Source organism: Tamandua tetradactyla, chromosome 17 (assembly GCF_023851605.1).
Source record: "Tamandua tetradactyla isolate mTamTet1 chromosome 17, mTamTet1.pri, whole genome shotgun sequence".
NCBI lineage: Eukaryota > Metazoa > Chordata > Mammalia > Pilosa > Myrmecophagidae > Tamandua > Tamandua tetradactyla.
In genome coordinates, this window is record NC_135343.1 from 73,523,569 (window position 1) to 73,548,760 (window position 25,192).

At 39.5% G+C, this 25,192-nt stretch overlaps 1 protein-coding gene across 3 annotated transcripts in view; it reads left to right on the forward strand.

Moving 5' to 3' along the window:
• CCDC138 (coiled-coil domain containing 138) overlaps positions 1-25,192 on the forward strand; it is a 98,272-nt gene that overhangs the window by 5,085 nt on the left and 67,995 nt on the right. The window contains exons 3-5 of one of the 3 annotated variants that reach the window (XM_077134948.1): positions 16,599-16,707; positions 19,885-20,002; positions 23,438-23,541. In XM_077134948.1, coding sequence (XP_076991063.1) covers positions 16,599-16,707; positions 19,885-20,002; positions 23,438-23,541 — 331 coding nt within the window. The remainder of the gene's footprint in view (positions 1-16,598; positions 16,708-19,884; positions 20,003-23,437; positions 23,542-25,192) is intronic. The other 2 variants (XM_077134950.1, XM_077134949.1) reach the window with 2 other exon arrangements.

The window sequence follows — 25,192 nt, forward strand, 5'->3', positions numbered from 1 at the left end:
AACTCAGGTCTCATGGTAACTTGGTGGCCCATGGTTAAGCATTCAGTCTCTACTAAGGCCCAGTAGCAGGCCAAAAGCTGTTTCTCAAAAGGAGAGTAGTTATCTGCAGCAGATGGTAAGGCTTTGCTCCAAAATCCTAAGGGTCTGCGTTGTGATTCTCCTATAGGGGCCTGCCAAAGGCTCCAGACAGCATCTCTATTTGCCACTGACACTTCCAGCACCATTGGATCTGCTGGATCATATGGCCCAAGTGGCAGAGCAGCTTGCACAGCAGCCTGGACCTGTCGCAGAGCCTCCTCTTGTTCAGGTCCCCACTCAAAATTAGCAGCTTTTCTGGTCACTCGATAAATGGGCCGGAGTAGCACACCCAAATGAGGAATATGTTGTCGCCAAAATCCAAAAAGACCCACTAGGCGTTGTGCCTCTTTTTTGGTTGTGGGAGGGGCCAGATGCAGCAATTTATCCTTCACCTTAGAAGGGATATCTCGACATGCCCCACACCACTGGACACCTAGAAATTTTACTGAGGTGGAAGGCCCCTGTATTTTTGTTGGATTTATCTCCCATCCTCTGACACGCAAATGCCTTACCAGTAAATCTAGAGTAGTTGCTACTTCTTGCTCACTAGGTCCAATCAACATGATATCATCAATATAATGGACCAGTGTGATGTCTCGTGGGAGGGAGAAACGATCAAGGTCTCTGCGAACAAGATTATGACATAGGGCTGGAGAGTTGATATACCCCTGAGGTAGGACAGTGAAAGTATATTGCTGACCTTGCCAGCTGAAAGCAAACTGTTTCTGGTGGTCCTTACTAATAGCTATTGAGAAAAAAGCATTTGCCAGATCAATAGCTGCATACCAGGTACCAGGGGATGTATTGATTTGCTCAAGCAATGGTACTACATCTGGAACAGCAGCTGCAATTGGAGTTACCACCTGGTTGAGTTTACGATAATCCACTGTCATTCTCCAAGACCCATCTGTTTTCTGCACAGGCCAAATAGGAGAGTTGAATGGGGATGTGGTGGGAATCACCACCCCTGCATCTTTCAAGTCCTTAAGAGTGGCAGTAATCTCTGCAATCCCTCCAGGAATACGGTATTGCTTTTGATTTACTATTTTGCTTGGTAGGGGCAGTTCTAGTGGCTTCCACTTGGCCTTTCCCACCATAATAGCCCTCACTGCACGAGTTAGAGAACCAACGTGGGGATTCTGCCAGTTGCTCAGTATGTCTATGCCAATTATACATTCCGGAACTGGGGAAATAACTACAGAATGGGTCCGGGGGCCCACTGGACCCACTGTGAGACGGACCTGAGCTAAAACTCCATTGATCACCTGGCCTCCATAAGCCCCCACTCTGACTGGTGGTCCAGAGTGGCGTTTTGGGTCCCCTGGAATTAATGTCACTTCTGAACCAGTGTCTAATAATCCCCGAAATATCTGATCATTTCCTTTTCCCCAATGCACAGTTACCCTGGTAAAAGGCCGTCGGTCTCCTTGGGGAAGACTTAGAGGAAGGTTAACAGTATAAATTTGTGGCAGTGTAACAGGTTTCTTCCCCATCGGGACCTGGCCTCCCCTTCATTCAAGGGGCTCAGGGTCTGTAAACTGTTACAAGTCTGGAAATTGGTTAAGGGGCCGTGACTCTGTGTTTTTGTAATTCAGGTTAGACTTCTGTTCCCTTGACCTAGAACTCTTTTGTTTATACAGCTCCAACAAGAATTTAGTAGACTGCCCTTCTATTGTATTTCTAGGCACCCCATGATTTACTAGCCAATGCCACAAATCTCTGCGTGTCATATAATTTTGATGCCTCCTTTGAGTTTGTTGTCTATTATAATACCCACGTCTACCCTGTCTTTGGTGATTAAGTGCTGCCACCTGGCTTCTGCCAACTCGGGATCCTGTCATCCCCATTGTGTTTAAGGATTCCAGCTCAGTGACAGCAGTTCCTACAGTAATATCTGACCTACAGAGAAGTGCAACCACAGAGCTCTTGAGGGATGATGGTGCTAGTCTCACAAATTTATTTCTCACTGTTCTGGTAAAAGGTGCATCCTCTGGACATTCCTGGGGTGTAAGGGCAGGCTTTGCATGATAAATCCACTCTAACATCCCAATCTCTCTAAGCCTCTGGATCCCCTCATCTACATTATACCAGGGCAGTTCTGGCATTTCAACCTCAGGTAATGTTGGCCACCTTTTGATCCATGTTTAAACCAACCACCCAAACAAGCTGTTAACACCTTTTCTAACTGTTCGAGCTATAACATTGAATGCAGAATCTCTGCTTAGTGGGCCCATATCAATAAATTCAGCCTGATCCAGCCTTATATTCCTCCCACCATTATCCCACACTCTTAAGATCCATTGCCACACATATTCCCCTGATTTCTGTCTATATAAATTGGAAAGCTCACACAGTTCTTTTGGAGTATAATGTACCTCCTCATGTATGATACTTTGTACCTCACCTTTAGGGGCCTGTTGGGACTTTAGTCTAGTTATAGGTCTAGAAGAAATGAGGGGTGGTGGGGGTGGGTCATGAAAAGAATTAGAAATATCTTCCAAGCCATTTGCTTCAGGGCTTTCATTTGCAGTTTCATCTGGTGAAACAGGATTAATAACTCTAGGGCTAATCCCTTCAGGAGGAGGTTGGGTGGCCAATTCCTCAAGGCAAGCTGGAGGTGGGGCGGCTATGTCCTCAGGGCAGACTATTACAGGGTTATCTAAAGAAGGCTCAGCATGGTCTAGGGTTTCAACCTCACCCCCAACATCATTATCAATCCATATGTCACCATCCCATTTTTCAGGGTCCCACTCCTTTCCAATCAATGCCCTCACTTTAACGGCAGACACCATGCAAGACTGAGATTTCAGTTTACGTTGTAAAGTTGCTACTCTAACAATAAGATTCTGAGTCTGATTTTCAGAGATCTCAAGTCTACGGCTACAGGAAATAAAATTTTCCTTCAGGATACTCATAGAAACCTCTACATCTTTCAGACGGCACTTAAGCTTCTTGTTTGAAGCCTTAAGCCCATCCCTTTCACCCTTTAATGTAGACAGTGTATCTAACAACAACCACCCAACATCTCTATAACTCTTATTCCTACAAAACTCTGTAAAGATGTCAAAAACATTATCCCCCAGAGTCTGGCTTCGTACAAGCGAAGCATTAGGAGAATCGAATGATGATATTTTGACTATCTCCTTTGCCAACTCAGTCCATGGATTGGGAGTGTCATTCTGATTACGGGAATCAGAGTCCTTAGTGTCTCTGAGCCCAGTCAGAGTAGAAAACCATTCATAAAAACCCATTTTTAAGATTCTGTTCCTTAAGAACCACTCCCGGTACCAAGATGTATTAGTTAGGGTTCTCTAGAGAAACAGAACCAACAGGGAACACTTGCAAATATAAAATTTATGAAAGTGTCTCACGTGACCGTAGGAACGCAGAGTCCAAAATCCACAGGGCAGGCTGCGAAGCCGATGACTCCAATGGATGGCCTGGATGAACTCCACAGGAGAGGCTCACCAGCCAAAGCAGGAATGCAACCTGTCTCCTCTGAGTCCTCCTTAAAAGGCTTCCCATGATTGGATTTAGCATCACTAATTGCAGAAGACACTCCCCTTTGGCTGATTACAAATGGAATCAGCTGTGGATGTAGCTGACGTGATCATGACCTAATCCTATGAAATGTCCTCATTGCAACAGACAGGCCAGCGCTTGCCCAATCAGATGAACAGGTACCACAGCTTGGCCAAGTTGACACCTGTCCCTAACCATGACAAGGAGTGAAACTGGTTGTTTTTCTTGGAGAGATATCTCTGAAAGATAAACTTAATCAGTGTTACAACCCAGTTCAGTCCTAAAACCAAAGAATACACCTGTCACAGAGTTAGGCGTGAGTTTATTAGGTCTGACGGACAGGATCAGATCTTCCATGCAGCTGGCCATAGAAAATGAAGGTTAGCACCCGCCAGAGGGATGGGGCAGTGCTAGGGTTTATAAGTTTAGGACAAAGTTGTGAGGGCACTTCAGGGTCTCATGACAAAGAAGTTTGGAGGTTTGCTATCAACAGTGATCAAGAGGGGGTAGTTTCAGTGTCTTATTTATGATACTGTTTGTACGTTCTTTCCCCCCTGAGGAGATCTGATGACCTGTAGTGTCTGTCATGTAGGCAGCTACATGCAGTGACTTGCTCAGTATGATGGGGAATCCCAGGCCCTGGATCCCCACAATCAGTAAATTGAAAATTATAAGTTTAAATAAAAAGAGTAGGAGGTGATTCATAACTATGATAGAGGGAACCTGGTGTGTTCCTTAGGGTTTTCAAGTATAGTGTTGGCAATATCTGACTGAGACCTACCGAAGAGTAACCTCCAGAATCATCTCCCAACACTGTGTGAAATCTCTTAGCCACTGAAACTTTATTTCTTCTTCCCTTCAGGTCACGGATCCGTTGCTCATCCCCCGATATCAGGGAAATTTACTTCTGAAAGTCATGTGCCACTTGGGGGAAAGGTAGTGAGTTTATTTGCACAGTTTGACTTAGGGAGAGAAAGAACAAATTTGAGCAACACGGAAATATTCTGCTTTTTTCATCCCTTTGTGGTGTGCCCAATTTGGGCTTCCTGTCTTGATTTATTGGCTTTTCATTTATATGAAGAAGAAGAAATTAATGAAGATTCCATTAGATCTCCGGATATGAATCAGGAAGAACATTTTTCTTTTCTCCTCTAATCTTTGCAAGTCAAATTTTCTCAAAAACATTGATTGCTGGGAGAGACAAATAAACAATTGACCATATATAATCTCATCCCATTTCTACTCTTTTGCAGAACGACTCTAACACAATGTTCTTTTCCATAGAGCCATTCTCAGACCATTTCTCTCCTGACTGTAAATCATACTGAGGCAAGACTGTGTAACAGAAAAAACTTTCTTTTCCATAGGCTCTTTCAATTTTTCAAAATATAGTCCAAAGGAACTGTAGGAATGCTATTAGAATTAGAATTTCCCATTTTAAAGAATTTCTGCAATCTGTACCCAATGAAAACACATGAACAATACAAATACAGCAACACAACAACTAACAAATTTAAGCAGACACTTAATACTTACTGTATATGTAAGTAACACCTATTAATAACTAGACTGAACACACGAATTAACAGGCATTGAACATTTACTGTACCTAAGTAACACACCAGTTAACAGTTAAACAGGCATATTTAATTTCATTAAATAATAATTAATTATTCGATTACTTATTTTCCAGGAGTATATGCAACAGATAAACTCAAGACAGGGCCTTGCACCCCATTACAAATACAGGTCAGGGCCTTGAGCTCCATACAACAGGGCACCCAGCAAACAGAAAAGTGTAGAGGTCATTCTGGAAGCAGGACCCAGGACCTCCAACCCAAGTCCAGGAAACTAAAACCACTTTCAGACCCACTTGTACCTTGGCGACCTACTCACCCAGTCAGATGGACTTGGGACAACTCAGGGATTGTTGCTCTTTGAAGCTTTTCAGTCCCTGAGGGCCTGGAGTGCCGAAAGAGTAGAGGAAAACCCAGTTGCCAAGACTAAAAGCTTCTGTGTTTACCTGTTGCACAGGGGCTCCAGAACTTCAGGCAGTTGGACTCCTTTGTTTCTTAAGAATCTTTGTCCCTTTTCAGGGACAAAAGCAGTGGGTTCTTTGCCCAATGAGCAGAACAGCCAATGCATGTGTTCTTGTTTGCTGGTTGCCGGAATGTAATATACCAGAAATGGAGTGGCTTTTGAAAAGGGGGATTTAATAAGTTGCTTGTTTATAATTCTTAGGCCATGGAAAAGTCCAAATTAAAGCAAGTCTATAAAAGTGACCAAATTAATGTACCAACAAGAGGTTACCTTCACTCAAGCAAGGCCGATGAAGTTCAGGGTTTCTCTCAACTGGAAGGGCATATGGTGAACATGGCAACATCTTCTAGATGTTTCTCCAGGCGTCTTGCTTCATGAAGCTCCCCCATCTCCTTCATCTCCAAAGGTTGCCGGCTGGTGGACTCTGTAGTTCTCTTGTCTCTGCTGCTCTCATTGTTCTCAAGCTTTCTCCAAAATGCTTCCTCATTTAAAGGATTCTGCTAAAGTAATCAAGATCTACCTGGAATGGGTGGAGTCACATCTCCCTCTATTCAAAAATTCATACCGGGGTTGCAGTGTTAGTTCAGTGGTAGAATTCTCACCTGCCATGCGGGAGACTCAGATTCAAGTCCCAAAAAACAAACAAAAATTCAATAAATGATGCTGCAATAAAGGGATAGTCACATGAAAAATAATGAAATGTGACCCCACCAAACAGCATACAAAAAAAAGTTAATACCCACAATTTGGTGAGTCACCTCTCTGGAGAAAATCTAATCCAGTTTCCAGCCTATACTGCTGAGTAGGAATTAGAAGAAACAGTTGCAACCACAAGATTGATTAGGATTAAACATGGCTTTTCTAGGGTACATAAATCCTTTCAAGCCTCACAGCATGACAGTGGGGTTTCAAGGAAAAACAGAGTTTAATACCAAGTGTGAAGTAGGAGATCAGATGCCCTGTTGGCCCAGAAATCTGACTCCCTAATCCAAGGAGTGAAGAGTTTTTATGAATTTGAGATTTTGTTGGTTTGTCCAGAGTGATGCCCCGATGAATCCCAGAGTGATTCGATCAGTGAGTGGAAAAGTATTTGCAAAGTCCCCTTCAGGGAATGCTGAGAGTGGGAAGAAATTCAACTTCCCCAAGTTGAATTCTTGATATTTTCACAAGCAGTGTGGACAACCAAAGCTATAGGCTGAGCCCCCAGTCTTGGGGTTTGTTCATATGAAACTAAACCCCACAAAGGATAGGTCAAGTCTGCTTAAAATTTAGGCCTAAGAGTCACCCCCAAGAGAGCCTCTTTTGTTGCTCAGATGTGGCCCCTCTCTCCAGCCAACACAACAAGCAAACTCCCTTCCCCTGGCTACATGGGACATGACTCCCAGAGGTGTGGACCTTCCTGGCAACATGGGACAGAAATCCTAGAATGAGCTGGAACTCAGCATCAAGAGATTGAGAAAACCTTCTCGACCAAAAGGGGGAAGAGTGAAATGAGACAAAGTGTCAATGGCTGAGAGATTCCAAACAGAGTCAAGAGGTTATCCTGGAGGTTATTCTTATGCATTAAGTAGATATCAACTTGATGTTCAAGATGTAGTGGAGAGGCTGGAGGGAACTGCCTGAAAATGTAGAGCTGTGTTCCAGAGCTGTGTTTCTTGATGGTGATTGAACAATGATATAGCTTTCACAATGAGACAGTGTGATTGTGAAGACCTTGTGTCTGATGCTCCTTTTGTCTACCTTGTGAGCAAACGAGTAGAACATATGGAATAAAAATAAATAATAGGGGAAACAAATGCTAATATAAATTTAGTTTGAAGTGGTAGTGATCAATGAAAGTGAGCGTAAGGGGAATGGTAGGTATAATCTCTTTTTTTTCTTTTCTGCTTTCGTTTTATTTCTTTTTTTATTGTCTTTATTTTTCTGAATTAATGCAAATGTTCTAAGAAATGATGAATATGCAACTAAGTGATGATATTGTGAATTACTGATTATATATGTTGGTGTTTTACTTGGTTTGTTAATTTTTTTTAATTAATAAATTTTTTTTAAAAAAAGAATTTTTGCCCCTCCTCTTTCTGCGCCGGCGCTCCCGCCACCATCTAGCCCTCCTCTTCCTCCCTCTCCACCGGTGCTCCCGCCGCCATCTAGCCCTCCTCTTCCTCTTTCTCTGCCGGCGGCGCTCCTGCCGCCATCCAGCCCTCCTCTCCCTCTTTCTCCGCCGGCGCTCCCGCCGCCATCTAGCCCTCCTCTTCCTCTTTCTCCACCGGCGGCGCTCCCGCCGCCATCTAGCCCTCCTCTTCCTCTTTCTCCGCCGGCGGGGCTCCTGCTGCCATTCAGCACTCCTCTTCCCCCTTCTCCGCTGGCGCTCCTGCTGCCATCTAGCCCTCCTCTTCCTCTTTCTCCGCTGGCGGTGCTCCCGCCGCCATTCAGCCCTCCTCTTCCTCTTTCTCCGCCGGTGGCGCTCCCGCCGCCATCTTGCCCTTCTCTTTCCCCTTCTGCTCCGGCGGCGCTCCATCCACCATCTTATCCTTCCCTTTCTCCTCCTACTCCAGCGGCTCTCCAACCACCACTGTGCCCTCTTCCACCTTCACCTGCTCCTCCGCCACCGTCCTCGACAGCCTTGCCACCCTCACCTTTCCTCCTCCAGAACAGCTACTAGGGGAGTAGAAGCGATACAGAACAGCTCCCAGAGCCACGACAGAGATCAAAAAGACAGCGTACCCCATCCTGGAACGGCTGACTGTCTGGGAGAACCAGTTCCGGTGAGATCGCCGAGGGGCACGGGCTTTCCCGGGTGGGGCGGCAAGCGGCCGGAGTCCCTCCCTTCCTCCTTCCCGGGCCAGCTGACAGTTTTGGGCAGGCGGTCCCCTCAAGCCGCGTCGGCTGACGCCCCCACCACGCGAGGCCCCCTGGACCAACTAAGAGAATTGGATCGGAAATCCCCAGACTGCGGAGAATGGTGACCGGGGGGTCCCTTCCAAGCACGTGACTCCCCGGTCCGGCTGGGAACGGTGCACTCTCCCGGGCTGCGGCGGCTGGCGCCCTCCCGCCACGCTTGGCGCTCCGGGCCGACTAGGAAATTCGGACGGGCGCTCTCCTGGGCTGCGGCGGCCGGCGACCCTCCCCACATTCGGACCTCCGGGCCGGCTGGCACTCTTCCAAGCCGCTTCGTCTGGAGAACCTCCCCCACAGTGAGAGTTTTCCAAAGTTAAAGGACCCACAGCACCTTTTGCTGGTGGGACACGCAGACAAACGTATGCCACAAGTGCCACCTACTGGACAGGATAAGAAAAACAGAACCCAGAGATTTCACAGAAAAATCTTTCAACCTGTTGAGTCCAACACCCAGGGAAATCTGACTAAATGCCCAGACGCCAGCAGAAGATAACGGATCACGCTCAGAAAATTGAAAATATGGCCCAGTCAAAGGAACAAACCAATAGTTCAAATGAGATACAGGAGCTGAGACAACTAATGCTGAATATACGAACAGAAATGGAAAACCTCTTCAAAAACCAAATCGATAAATTGAGGGAGGACATGAAGAAGACATGGGCTGAACAAAAAGAAGAAATAGAAAAACTGAAAAAACAAATCACAGAACTTATGGGAGTGAAGGACAAAGTAGAAAAGCTGGAAAAAAAAATGGATACCTATAATGGTAGATTTAAAGAGACAGAAGCTAGAATTAGTGAATTGGAGGATGGAACATCTGAATTCCAAAAAGAAACAGAAACTATAGGGAAAAGAATGGAAAAATTTGAACAGGGGATCAGGGAACTCAAGGACAATATGAACCGCACAAATATACGTGTTGTGGGTGTCCCAGAAGGAGAAGAGAAGGGAAAAGGAGAAAAACTAATGGAAGAAATTTTCACTGAAAATTTCCCAACTCTTATGAAAGACCTAAATTTACAGATCCAAGAAGTGCAGCGCACCCCAAAGAGATTAGACCCAAATAGGCGTTCTCCAAGACACTTACTAGTTAGAATGTCAGAGGTCAAAGAGAAAGAGAGGATCTTGAAAGCAGCAAGAGAAAAACAATCCATCACATACAAGGGAAACCCAATAAGACTATGTGTAGATTTCTCAGCAGAAACCATGGAAGCTAGAAGACAGTGGGATGATATATTTAAATTACTAAAAGAGAAAAACTGCCAACCAAGACTCCTATATCCAGCAAAACTGTCCTTCAAAAATGAGGGAGAAATTAAAACATTCTCAGACAAAAAGTCACTGAGAGAATTTGTGACCAAGAGACCAGCTCTGCAAGAAATACTAAAGGGAGCACTAGAGTCAGATACGAAAAGACAGAAGAGAGAGGTATGGAGAAGAGTGTAGCAAGAAGGAAAGTCAGATATGATATATATAATACAAAAGGCAAAATGATAGAGGAAAATATTATCCAAACAGTAATAACACTAAATGTTAATGGCCTGAATTCCCAAATCAAAAGACATAGACTGGCAGAATGGATTAAAAAACAGGATCCTTCTATATGCTGTCTACAGGAAACACATCTTAGACCCAAAGATAAACATAGGTTGAAGGTGAAAGGTTGGGAAAAGGTATTTCATGCAAATAACAACCAGAAAAGAGCAGGAGTGGCTATACTAATATCCAACAAATTAGACTTCAAATGTAAAACAGTTAAAAGAGACAAAGAAGGACACTATATACTAATAAAAGGAACAATTAAACAAGGAGACATAACAATCATAAATATTTACGACCGAACCAGAATGCCCCAAAATACATGAGGAATACACTGCAAACACTGAAAAAGGAAATAGACTTATATTCCATAGTAGGTGGAGACTTCAATTCACCACTCTCATCAATGGACAGAACATCTAGACAGAGGATCAATAAAGAAATAAGAGAATCTGAATATTACTATAAATGACCTAGACTTAACAGACATTTATAGGACATTACATCCCACAACAGCAAGATACACCTTTTTCTCAAGTGCTCATGGATCATTCTCAAAGATAGACCATATGCTGGGTCACAAAGCAAGTCTTAACAAATTTAAAAAGATTAAAATCATACACAACACTTTCTCGGATCATAAAGGAATGAAGTTGCAAATCTTTAATAGGCAGAGTGCCAGAAAATTCACAAATACGTGGAGGCTCAACAACACACTCTTAAACAACGAGTGGGTCAAAGAAAAAATTGCAAGAGAAATTAGTAAATACATCGAGGCGAATGAAAATGAAAACACAACATATCAAAACTTATGGGACGCAGCATAGGCAGTGCTAAGAGGGAAATTTATTGCCCTAAATGCCTATATCAGAAAAGAAGAAAGGGCAAAAATGCAGGAATTAACTGTCCACTTGAAGAACTGGAGAAAGAACAGCAAACTAATCCCAAAGCAAGCAAAAGGAAAGAAATAACAAAGATTAGAGCAGAAATAAATGAAATTGAAAACATGAAAAAAAATAGAGAAAATCAATAAGTCCAGAAGTTGGTTCTATGAGAAAATCAATAAGATTGATGGGCCCTTAGCAAGATTGACAAAAAGAAGAAGAGAGAGGATACAAATAAATAAGATCAGAAATGGAAGAGGAGACATAACTACTGACCTCACAGAAATAAAGGAGGTAATAACAGGATACTATGAACAACTTTACGCTAACAAATACAACAATTTAGATGAAATGGACGGGTTCCTGGAAAGACATGAACAAACTACCTAATTCATTCTATGAAGCCAACATCACCCTCATACCAAAACCAGGCAAAGATATTACAAAAAAAGAAAACTACAGACCAATCTCTCTAAAGAACATAGATGCAAAAATCCTCAATAAAATTCTAGCAAATCGTATCCAACAACACATTAAAAGAATTATACATCATGACCAAGTAGGATTCATCCCAGGTATGCAAGGATGGTTCAACATAAGAAAATCAATTAATGTAATACACCATATCAACAAATCAAAGCAGAAAAATCACATGATCATCTCAATTGATGCAGAGAAGGCATTTGACAAGATTCAACATCCTTTCCTGCTGAAAACACTTCAAAAGATAGGAATACAAGGGAACTTCCTTAAAATGATAGAGGGAATATATGAAAAACCCACAGCTAATATCATCCTCAATGGGGAAAAATTGAAAACTTTCCCCCTAAGATCAGGAACAAGACAAGGATGTCCACTATCACCACTATTATTCAACATTGTGTTGGAGGTTCTAGCCAGAGCAATTAGACAAGAAAAAGAAATACAAGGCATCAAAATTGGAAAGGAAGAAGTAAAACTATCACTGTTTGCAGACGATATGATACTATACATCGAAAACCCGGAAAAATCCACAACAAAACTACTAGAGCTAATAAATGAGTACAGCAAAGTAGCAGGTTACAAGATCAACATTCAAAAATCTGTAGCATTTCTATACACTAGTAATGAACAAGCTGAGGGGGAAATCAAGAAACGAATCCCATTTACAATCGCAACTAAAAGAATAAAATACCTAGGAATAAATTTAACTAAAGAGACAAAAAACCTATATAAAGAAAACTACAAAAAACTGCTAAAAGAACTCACAGAAGACCTAAATAGATGGAAGGGCATACCGTGTTCATGGATTGGAAGACTAAATATAGTTAAGATGTCAATCCTACCTAAATTGATTTACAGATTCAATGCAATACCAATCAAAATCCCAACAACTTATTTTTCAGAAATAGAAAAACCAATAAGCAAATTTATCTGGAAGGGCAGGGTGCCCCGAATTGCTAAAAACATCTTGAGGGAAAAAAACGAAGCTGGACGCCTCACGCTGCCGGACTTTAAGGCATATTATGAAGCCACAGTGGTCAAAACAGCATGGTATTGGCATAAAGATAGATATATCGACCAATGGAATCGAATAGAGTGCTCAGATATAGACCCTCTCATCTATGGACATTTGATCTTTGATAAGGCAGTCAAGCCAACTCACCTGGGACAGAACAGTCTCTTCAATAAATGGTGCCTAGAGAACTGGATATCCATATGCAAAAGAATGAAAGAAAACCCGTATCTCACACCCTATACAAAAGTTAACTCAAAATGGATCAAAGATCTAAGCATTAGGTCTAAGACCATAAAACAGTTAGAGGAAAATGTAGGGAGATATCTTATGAAACTTACAATTGGAGGCGGTTTTATGGACCTTAAACCTAAAGCAAGAGCACTGAAGAAGGGAATAAATAAACGGGAACTCCTCAAAATTAAACACTTTTGTGCATCAAAGAACTTCATCAAGAAAGTAGAAAGACATCCTACACAATGGGAGACAATATTTGGAAATGACATATCAGATAAAGGTCTAGTATCCAGAATTTATAAAGAGATTGTTCAACTCAACAACAACAAAAAGACAGCCAACCCAATTACAAAATGGGAAAAAGACTTGAACAGACACCTACCTGAAGAGGAAATACAAATGGCCAAAAGGCACATGAAGAGATGCTCAATGTCCCTGGCCATTAGAGAAATGCAAATCAAAACCACAATGAGATATCATTTCACACCCACCAGAATGGCCATTATCAACAAAACAGAAAATGACAAGTGCTGGAGACGATGCGGAGAAAGAGGTACACTTGTCCACTGTTGGTGGGAATGTCAAATGTTGCAACCACTGTGGAAGGCAGTTTGGCGGTTCCTCAAAAAGCTGAATATAGGATTGCCATACGACCCAGCAATACCATTGCTGGGTATCTACTCAAAGGACTTAAGGGCAAAGACACAAACGGACATTTGCACACCAGTGTTTATAGCAGCATTATTTACAATTGCAAAGAGATGGAAACAGCCAAAATGTCCATCAGCCGAAGAATGGCTAAGCAAACTGTGGTATATACATACGATGGAATATTATGCAGCTTTAAGACAAGATAAACTTATGAAGCATGTAATAACATGGATGGACCTAGAAAACATTATGCTGAGTGAGTCTAGCCAAAAACTAAAGGACAAATACTGTATGGTCCCACTGATGTGAACCGACGTTCGAGAATAAACTTGGAATATGTCATTGTAACAGAGTCCAGCAGGAGTTAGAAACAGGGTAAGATAATGGGTGATTGGAGCTGAAGGGATACAGACTGTGCAACAGGACTAGATACAAAAACTCAAAAATGGACAGCACAATAATACCTAATTGTAAAGTAATCATGTTAAAACACTGAATGAAGCTGCATCTGAGCTATAGGTTTTTTTTTTTTTTCTATTATTATTACTTTTATTTCTTTTCTCGATATTAACATTCTATATCTTTTTCTGTTGTGTTGCTAGTTCTTCTAAACCGATGCAAATGTACTAAGAAACGATGATCATGCATCTATGTGATGATGTTAAGAATTACTGATTGCATATGTAGAATGGTATGATTTCTAAATGTTGGGTTAATTTCTTTTTTCCCGTTAATTAAAAAAAAAAAGAGTTTTTATGAATTCAGGCAAGTGCAGATGTAATTGTTACCATTACAATACCAAGTACAGACAGGGCTGAGAGGGTTAGAATAACCATTAGAATTGAAAATACAAGCAGGGTTGAGACCAGGGTAGAAAAACCATTACAAAGTAACTGTAAACAGAGCTGGGTTTAGACTGTCACAACCATAACAGTTACAGCATAAACAAGGGTGAGACTAGTTGAGTTTCAGTAATGTCAGGTATTAGTTTCTGCCTATTCTAGGATATAGAAACAAAAACATCTACATACTCATTCAGTAGTCATGATCATTTGTTAATTCTTAATATCTCGGTTACAGTACTAAGCTTTTTTCAGTCTGTTAATGAATTAAAAGTAATCATGATTTCTTGGGTAACTGTAAGAGGTCTTTAAAAATCTTAACTGGATGAATTATTTTGGTGTTTTCCTTTACAGTATTTCTACCTTTGAAGATGTTAAAAACTAAACACAGTATTCTGGTTAAAGAGAACTAATTGCTATTTTTCAAGGCATAAACTTTTCCACATTAGGGTGATGATTTTTTTCACTAACAGGAATCTATCAAAAAAATGTACTCAAAAAATTTATGGGATTGGGTGACTGGGAACTTCATGTGGTAGTATGTAACTAAGTGTTTATATTTAAGTTTTCTGTTAACATATGTATAACAGTTTACCTTCTCTCTCTTTTTTTTAATTGAAGGAGCTTTATTGGGAGGCTATGCACAAGCAGGCTGAAGCCTAAGATGGTAGGCTTCTTAAACAGCAGTGGTCAGGGAAATAGGTACAGCTTATATAAGATGGTTGGCAGGAAGTAGGGAAAGGGAGGCAGTGGGTTTCCTTTGTCTAGCTTGAGAGCAGGAAGTTGGCAGAATCTGTTGGTTGGTTTTGGAAGCATGGGTCTAAGTGGGGAGTTGGCAACTCTTCATTACCGAGGCCTAAAATTTAAATGCCACCATAGTCAGGCAGAGTGCAACTGCTGGAGGGTGGATGTTGGGTAAGGGGAGCTTATTGCAACTTTACAGCTGCTTGAGGACAAGAGGGCATATGCTAGGGTGGGCTTGGTGGGTTTCCTGGATTCATGGATAGGGAAAGCTTGGAATATTTGCTAGAGGCTAGTCACATCATGGGGCAAGGGTTCTGCCTAACATTTCAGCCTCTTTTAGTTTACTTAGGAGGCAGAAAGGTGAAAGTCTGTTTTCTGTATCTTCCAGCTGGTGAGAGGCATAGAGCTGTCCCTATGTTTCATCACGGGGCGGTGGCTAGTACTGATATTTTTGCTGGAGGAGTAACATATCACCAACAGCCTGATTCGTCATCGTTTGGATGGTTCTGTAAATAAAGCTGGTTAACAGTTTTAAGAGATAGGGCCCCAAAATGAGGAGGGATGTCTGGGCGATGACTCTCTAACTGCTTCAAAGCTGAAAAGGGGCATTGTCATTAAGAGGCAAAGGGATGATATGATGGAACTGGTTGTTGTTCTTGGAGAGTCTGGCGTCTTTAGTTTTATAGCTTCTCTGGCATTGGAACAATCTGGAGGTTTTAAATCTCTGAAAAACAAACCTAGTAAGTAAAATTTTACATAGCACAAGATATCTTTCAGGGTTCCCAGGAGTTTGTTGGTTGGAGTTTGCCATATTGTGGCAGATAGCAATATCTGGTTGAAATGTGCATAAGAGTAACTGCCAGAATGACCTCTCAATTCAATTTGGAATCTCTTAGCCATTGAAACTCTATTTCTTTTCCCCTTTTAGTCAGTTAATCCATGATGCCAAGGCCAGACTCATCCTTGGAACTTATGTTTCGTGATGTTAGGGCCATTTGTGTCCTGTGATACCAGGGCCAGGCTTATACGTCTGGCAATCATGTCCCACATTGCGGACTAAGTTCAGAGTTTGGCTAGGAGGGAGACCACATTTGAACAGCAGAGATTTTCTGGAGATGACTCTGAGGCACTAATAAGTAGGTTCAGTTTGCTATTACAAAAATAAAGTTTCATAAGGACAAGCCTCAAAATTGAGGTGTTGGCTTGTTAAATTGGGAGTCCCTCTTGCCTAAGAAAATGTCAGGAATTCCCAGATGGGAAAGTTTAATAGTTCTGCTTTTCCTACTCTGCAAACATTTTTCATTTTCTGCCCAAGCTATTCTGAAATGCATCATTGCATAATATTAATTTGTACAGAATAATAAGATTTTGTTCCTTATTTCAGATTCTATATCAAATAATGCTGAATTAGGTTGTTTAAATTAACTGACTAGACACAATAAATTAGATGGGGTGCTATAGAAAACTTAAATTTTGTACAAGATAAACTTTTTTTTTATCTCACACAAAAGTTAAAGAAAGGTTTAAATATAAACAATATTATTCTTTACTTTGTATATTGATTTTGTATATTGATTTATCTTAGTTTTAACCAGATTAGTTTCGTCACATCTTTAATCAGAGTTTGATCTTTTTCAATTTTTTTTTGTTTGTTTTGTTTTTTAACAGTTGCTGTATGAACCCATGCTGACTTTCAGAGCTGGAGAACCAAATCTGAGTTTCAGGGAGCATGGGTGGTTCAGTGGTAAAGTACTCACCTTCCATGCAGGAGACCCGGGTTCGATTCCCAGACCATGCACCCCCCAACAGATAATAATAAAATTAAATTAAATTAAAATAAATCTGAGTCTCAGGTGTCACATAGACACTTAAAGTGTCAGGAAACTACTAGGCTATACGAAGAGTAATGCATTTTAAAATTTAAAGAGAACAATTAAAACTTACAGTTTGAACTTTAAGTTTTATAAGCATTTTTAATTGAAGCTTCTTTCAGAAGTAAAAACATTAGTTGTTTTATATGAACAAAACACAAATACTTCTGAGAGGGACAACTAAAGAATTGAACATATTATCTCATCTCATTTTTACCTTTTTACAGAACGATTTTAACTATAATATCTTTACTCCTAAAACAGTAATGGTAATTTTTTTTTCATTTTAAATCATTTTGAAGCTAGATTATGTTACAGAAATAAACTCTTTCTTTATAGACTCATAGCTAAAGTCTTTCCAATTTTCAGTACAGCCTAAAGATTCCCTTTCTAAAGAATTTCTGTAATCAGTATGATCAGTTAGGAACATTTGACCAGTACAAATGCGGGAACATAACAATCAACAAATTCAAACAGACATTTAACACTTATTTCATCTAAGTAACCCACTAAGTAATAACCACACTGAACACATCAACTAACAAACAGGCATTAAGCACTTAGATCTAGCCAGGAGAGGTCATAGGACACAGTATAGTACTGGAATTCTTTCATAAATTGGGTGGAGTCAGTAGAGTATGAACCTAGATACTGCTCAGCTTAAGAAAGGGAAGAAGGAAATGTGGCAGCAGTTTCGGCTCGGCTAGGAGAGCCTGTGTTGGGAGGAGTAGGGGGAAGGAAAGGTTTAGAGGAGGGTTGAGATTCTGCAGTGGAGTCTGGAGATGGGGGCGGGGGCAGGAGATGGGACAGGGGAGCTAAGGAGGTCTTCAGCAGGATCGAATGTAGAGTCTGGGAGAGGGGAGAAGGGATGCTGAGTTCGGAACTAGATTGTTTGGAGAGAGTGGAATGGAGTAGAAGAATTTGATAAGTAGAACAAGTTTGGCAGAGACGGGCTGGGGGGCTGGCGGATGGGGAGGCACCTGCACAAGCCAAAGAAGACCTGGATATATGGGACTTGACTTGCCAAGATGCTGAAAGTAATTGTCAAAGTTCACAAAGAATTTGTGGGTCAAGGGTTCCGTTTTCTGGCCAAACTGGCCATTATTTAATTTGTACTCTGGCCAGGCAATAAAGTTAATCTCTTAGGTCTTAAATCAGCAGCTAGATTCGATTTGCTAGAATTTCATTGAGGATTTTACATCTATATTCATTAGAGAGATTGGTCTGTAGTTTTCTTTTCTTGTAATATCTTTGTCTGGCTTTGGTATGAGGGTGATGTTGGCTTCGTATAATGAGTTAGGTAGCTTTCCCTCCTCTTCGATTATTTTGAAGAGTTTGAGTAGGATTGGTACTAATTCTTTCTGGAATGTTTGGTAGAATTCACATGTGAAGCCATCTGGTCCTGGACTTTTCTTTTGGGGAGTTTCTTAATGACTGATTCAATTTCTTTACTTATGATTTGTTTGTTGAGGTCGTCTATTTCTTCTTGAGTCAATGTTGGTTGTTCATGCCTTTCTAGGAAGTTGTCCATTTCATCTATGTTGTTGAGTTTATTAGCATAAAGTTGTTCATAGTATCCTCTCATTACCTCCTTTATTTCTGTGGGGTTACTGGTTAGGTCTCCTCTTCCAGTTCTGATTTTATTTATTTGCATCCTCTCTCTTCTTCTTTTTTGTCCACCTCACTAAGGGTCCATCAATCTTATTGATTTTCTCATAGAACCAACTTCTGGTTTTGTTGATTTTCTTGATTGATTTCATGGTCTCAATTTCATTTATTTCTGCTCTAATCTTCCTTATTTCTTTGCGTTTGCATTCTTTGGGGTTAGTTTGCTGTTCTTTCTCTAGTTCTTCCAAGTGGACAGTTAAAATTCCTCGATTTTTGCTCTTTCTTCAGAGCCCAGACCTTTTCAAATCCAAAAAAAGCTGTTTTTTTTTCTTTTTCTGTCAGCCCTGTTCCCTATGCACCCAGGCAAAAACCAGCAACCTCTGCTTTTACTTGAGGTTCAGCTGAGCTTAGGGCCTATTTTTAGTAGTCAGAATTTGTGAATTAATTCCACAATTGGAGCTTGGTTGTGCTCAGCCCCTACTGCTGCTGGTAAAGTCTCTTTCCTTTCCCCTCTGGGAAGCAACCTGTGGGGGAGGGGTGCCAGCCACAGTGGCTTGGAGAATTCACGGTTCTGGGGGGGCTCACAGCCGATCCAGCTTGTCCAGACTGGGGTACGTTGTGTGTCCGGTCATTTTCGTGGTCCGAGCAGTTGTTCCTGGCTATTTACTAGCTGCTCTGAAGGATGAACTAAACCCCACACCTCGCTGATCCGCCATCTTCAGGAATTTAATTTTTTTTCAGTTATTTAATTTTAAATTTTTGAGAAATGTAAATAAGTTTTTGAGGCTTGCTTTGGTGAGTTCCACCAGCTAATTCGATCAATCTATTTTCTTTTTAACTAAAGTTAGTTGATTTGAAAAACACTCTTCTGACATATTCTTTCAGTTTATTGAAGGAAATTTAATTATTTCAGTATTTATTGAAAAATATTCCAGACAACAGAGTCATTAGCTTTAGAAGTATCTTAAATTAAAAGTGTATTTTATTTTGAGATTTGCCCTAAAACTTTAAATGACTGTTAGAAGGATTCCTGTATTTAAAAACTATTGTAAATTTCTTGTCAGAGAAGCGCTTGTTTTCCTTTTATTCACTGTAGTAAGATATAGACCATGAGTTTATTAAACAAATGTTTGAGAAACATTGAGATATGTCATTTTTAAGTAGAGAGAAAGCTGGATTCTGAATTTTAATATTTCCACTTGCTAGCTTTGTTATTTGGAAAAATTCTCATAATCTCTCTGGCCTTTGGGTTCCTAACCTGTAGATGAGGGTAAAATACCCCTGTTCTGTTTATTTATCAGTGTTGTTACTAGAATCAAATAAGGTAATGGATAAAAGCACATGTAATCAGTCTAGTTAGGGAGACATACAGATAAGAAAGCATAATTTCCCCGTTTGATGTTTAGGATCCTGAGTGAGACCATTAGTGTCTGATCTGAATGTGTAATCTCTGGTGTTTTCTTTTTTGTTGACAGATGATTTGGATGCCTATTCATCTGAAGATAAAGTTGGTTCCTCAAGATTTTATTCTGATGAAAGAAAGAATTGTACAACACCTCTTTGCAGTTCCCTAAAGCGCTTAAATGTGAATTGGTAAAGTAGCCATTACTCCGTATTATTTCTGTCTCCTCAGTGTTTAAAAAAATTGAGAAAGGTAAAAGGGGGGATTGTTCATGTTTTTGCCTTTCCCTGAGAGGAAGTGTAAACAATGTGGAGTCTGCTGAATATTTGAAGAAACTTTGCTCATTTTTTACTGAAAATCTCTGATAAAAACATAACTGTAGCACGATGTTTGTTGGCATCACAGAAGTTAAATTATTTACACAGTTTGAAAAGTGAAAAATTATTTTTATGGTTATTCTTCTGCATCCAAATGAAGACTCTGCTACATTTAGTTTTTTTTAAAAGGGAATTAGGAAAAAAAATGGGATATAGGTTTATTAGTCAGCAATGTTTAACTCTATCTCTTGTGTAGCTAGCAGTGTAGTAAGCACTATATATATATATATATATATTTTCCTTTATGCTAGATGGCAGATATATGGTGTTTATTACAGGAATCCTTAAACTTTGTGAAATTTATATATATATATATATAATTTTGAGCTATGAGAAATTTCATAATATTAAATTTAAAATGTAAATGATTGATAAAAATATCCCACATAATTAAGAACAAAAAGGAATATAAATATAGATGTAGCTAGATATCAATATTATGACATAGATTCAGTCAAGGAAAGACAAACACTCAACAAGAAATGTGCAAATTGAATAATGGGCAAGAACAATTTTTAAACTGCACAGTAACTTACTATTACATAAATGTAAGTTGCTCACAAATACTAGGAAAAAATTCAAGCTCACTGCATCTGAGCAAATCAAATTAAAACAACAATGGCACATGAACGGGCTGCAATGTTTTACCTATAAGATTAAAAAAAATTATTAAAATGATAACATGGTGTTGAGGACTTGGGGAAATGGGCACTGTTCCATATAGCCATAAGGTAGTTTAAAGCCGTAGTAGAGGGGTGCCTGAAGTTGGAAATCTGGAACTCAAAACCAGAGCAAATGTTCAGTACCTCCTTAAAGTAAAACTATAATCTAACACCAGAAATCCAAAGACCTTCCCAGTTTTGGCCAGCTTTCCTCCTGTCTCTTTCAGGCTGCTTATCACATTTTTTACACTAATATTGCAATGTGGAGTGAGAGGTGCAGCCACAGGGTCCATTGTGGACATTTGCTTTCAGTTCAGTTCAAATCATGTAGGTTTTTTCCTTCCAAAGAAATATGACCATAACTTAGGTTTCAGACATTTTAACTAGCCCGTGGGGGGAATATGGGCATGCCCTGCAGTAGCAGCAGCTTATCACAATGGGCCACAGCTCAAAAGCCCAAATTAAGCACTATTAACACTCGGGGTTTTAAAGGAAAAAATGTATTTATTGGGACGAAGAGGACCCAGAAGAGAGCAGGGAACCCACCCGCCACTCCCTCTGTTGCTTTCCTCTGCCCAGGGCAGGGTGCTCCTCTGTCTCCATGTCCCCCTTCTGAGTAGATGGGCAGAAAGTGACTCCTTGTGGACCAGGCTTGCACCCTCTGGGACCCCTGCCATCCTACCAGACAGGGGCGAGATACTCACTGCAGCAGCACCCCCTTGCCCAGTTTCCTGTCTTCTAGTGCCTTCATCACTGAGGTGATGAAGGGAGAGATAAGCACTATATTTTAAATATTTGAGATTGAGATAGAAGAAGTTCTGAGGAAACAGTAATCACAGAAGGACTATGATATAACCCTGGGCACGAGAGTTCAGCAGTTTTGTAGAGGAGATAGTACTTAGTATGAATAAAATCAGTATAAAAACAGTAGAAGCTAAAATGAAATGAAGTTGTAAATTGAATATTTGAATATTGTCAAAAATATATGGCAGGAATAGGGGTGCAAGGGTAGTTCAGTGGTAGAATTCTTACCTCCCTTGAGAGAGACCTGGCTTCGATTCCTGGCCCATGCACTTCCCACCCAAACAAATAAACAAGCAAGCAAACAAGCAGAAAACTAAAGATGCAAAAATTCAACAAATGGTGCTGCAATAACAGGATACTCACATGGAAAAAAGAATGAAATGTGACTCCCTCCATACAGCGTACAAAAAATTATATATGTATATATCTATATATGGCAGAAATAAGATGCTTTGGGGATTAAGAAGGGGGAAGCATTTTGAAATAATATAAAAACCTTAAAGGTGTGTATATATATATATATACACACACACACAGACACAATGAAATATTGAGATAATTATGGAGAGAAAAAAATGACAGTGGTTTCTAAAATATCTGTACATTAATAATGTAATTGATACTTGGAAACTTGAGGTATTTCTATAGTTGCCTCATTCTTTACTTAAGTGAGTTAATCTATGTAAATCACTTAGAACAAGTCTGGGTGTATGGTAAACACTCAGTGTTAACTATTGTTATTATCATTACTGTTACTACTATTTCATTTGGTACTCACAGAATCTTGTTGCTCTGGATTCAAGATTTGGGCATGAGGTGGAAAGAACGTAGAGGGAAAGAAAGTGGAAATTGCTTTAAGAGAATAATTAAAAATTCATGAAAATTATTTTCTTATATTTACCTGACAGCTTTACATTTTTTGTCTTTATATAAAAGATTTGATGTAATTTCAAATTATTATTTGAAGGGTTAGATTATGAAGGATTTTATAACATTGGAAAAGTTTTTCACTTTCCTTAGTTGTAAGTGATACTGTCTAGAAGTATTGTGTCTGATGTAGCCACAGGCCATGTTTGGCTATTGAGTACTTGAAAAGTGCCCAGTCTCCATTGACATATACTGTAAGCAAAAAATTCACACCAGACTTTGAAGAGTTAGCACAGATTAAAAAAAAAAAAAGGTATCATTGATAATTTTTTATGTTTATGTGTAGAAATGATAGTCTTTTGGACATATACCAGGTGAAATAAAATTTATTATTAAAATTTCACCTGTTTTTCTATTTTTAATGTGTCAACTAGAAAATTTAATTGCACATATGACTTGCATTATATTCCTTTTGGATAGTGCTGCCTTAGAAATTTTAAATATGACAATCTTTTTGGAGAGAAGACCTAGGATTCTAGTTCTGCTCTACATTTTAGTTATGTCACCTGCCAGTTACTTAAATTCTTCAGAGTTCTGTTTCTCATCTGAAATATTTATTCTTCAATCTAAAACTATAAATAAAAGTACCTTTTATATCTTCCTTACAGAATTAATGGAGATCTAGTGAAAGACTGTGTTTAACAGTTGTAGGGCATTATACAGGTATATTTTGTTCTAAGCACATTTGATTATGTAGAAAAGGGTGAAAGATACTTATACTGGCTCATCTAGTCAATGACTGCTATTTTTTACATTTCTACTCAACAATCCTTTATTATACTGTTAATATTTAAAGCAGTTTTATATTTTTAAAATATTATAGAAAATATTGCTGTGATAGAATGTTTTTTTAAAGCCTAGATGATGAACTGGATTCTTTTCCTGATTTGAAACAACGGGAAACAGAAGAAGAGTTAATTGAGAATGATCGTAGAGTTAGTACCTCCAAAATAGAAAAAGGTAAAAGAAATGTTCATTTCAGAAAAATCATTTAAAGTATTAACATTGTTAAGTAGAGCACATAAAGTATACACTGTAGTAAAATCACTGGTCTTGAGATGTCTGTATATTTCTGTGTTCTGATTTTTTTTGTTAGCCATAAGATAACTACTGTGCTTATTATTTTATTTATTTATTTGTTTGTTTGTTTGTTTGTTTTTGCATGGGCAGGCACCGGGAAATGAACCTGGGTCTCCAGCATAGCAGGCAAGAACTCTGCCACTGCGCCACCATTGCCTACTCTGCCATTGTGCCTCCATTGCCCTGTGCTTACTGTTAGATTAAAGGCTTAGAGAAAAATTAACTTCTCAGCTCTCCAATAGTATTCCTGCACTCTCAAAACCTAAAAAAGTGAATTAATAATCAAATGAGTACTTTTCACGCTATCTTCAGTTCTTTTTCAAATCAGTATATGTTTGAAAGTGAGTAAATTACTAGGGTAATATTTTACTAACATTTTAATATTTTGAGATAATACCCCAAATTGCTTAAAGTAGGGATTACTTAGGAGCAGAATTTTTTCAGGCTTTCAAGGGAAGAGGCAACCAGAAATGGTGCTTGCTCCTCCTCTTCGCCACATGTCTGATAGTGCCAGTGCCCACTGGTAGCACCAGTTCCCCATAACAGCACGGGTGAAGTTCTTCTCCTGAAAATGTGTCAGCTCTCCTCACAGTACACAGTCATTTCTTCCTTCCCCTTTCCCTCCTCCCTTTTTTTCCTATACATCTCAGAATCTGAGGAAGATGGAAATAATTCTGCCTGGACTCACATTTCCAGCTACATACTAGCCTTTTCAGTCAAAAACATAGGTTAAACTAATATATATCTATATATATATATTATATATTTCAATTTAAGAATTGAAAAAAATAAGGAATACTGAGGCAAGGAATTGGTGAGGTGGGAACTTAGAGAAGCAAAGTACTGAAAATGTCTTTCACTCTAAATGTATTTGTTGAAAAGAGAATGATGTGGAATTTTTTTTCTTTTTTAAAAATTCAAAAATTTTAAAATTTCAGCCCTCCAGGGCCCAGATTCAGATGATAGCCCACAGTCTTTCCAACATAGGGAATATAATAGGAGACCCTCTCTGTAAAACTAGGACTTCTAAGAGACTAATACAAATTAAAACCCTGTGAGATAGCATTTCATACTCAGTATTAGCAGGAAATGAATTTGGACAATACAGTATTGCCAAGGATATGAAACAATAGGAATTCTCTCCTCTAGTGCTGTTGGGAGAGTAAATTAATATAACTTGGAAACAGTTTGGCATTACCAGCAAAGTTGAACCTGACATATACCCTATAATCTAGTAATTTTGCTACTAATTATATACTCTAGAAAAATTCTTGAATATGTGCACCAGGAGACTTGTTCAGGGTTGTTTGCAGCATCTGTATAGCCTGAACAACTCAAATATCCATCTGTAGTATGATGTTGTCACATTTACATTCATAAAATTGAAAAACAATGAAAATTTGAATTTCTGATACTTGCGTTAACATACTACTTGAAGGAAGATATTCCAGAAATTATATGATTATATGATCAAGGATCTTTAAGGTAAGATGACATTACATTTCTTAACTTAGGTAGTTAATTCATGAGC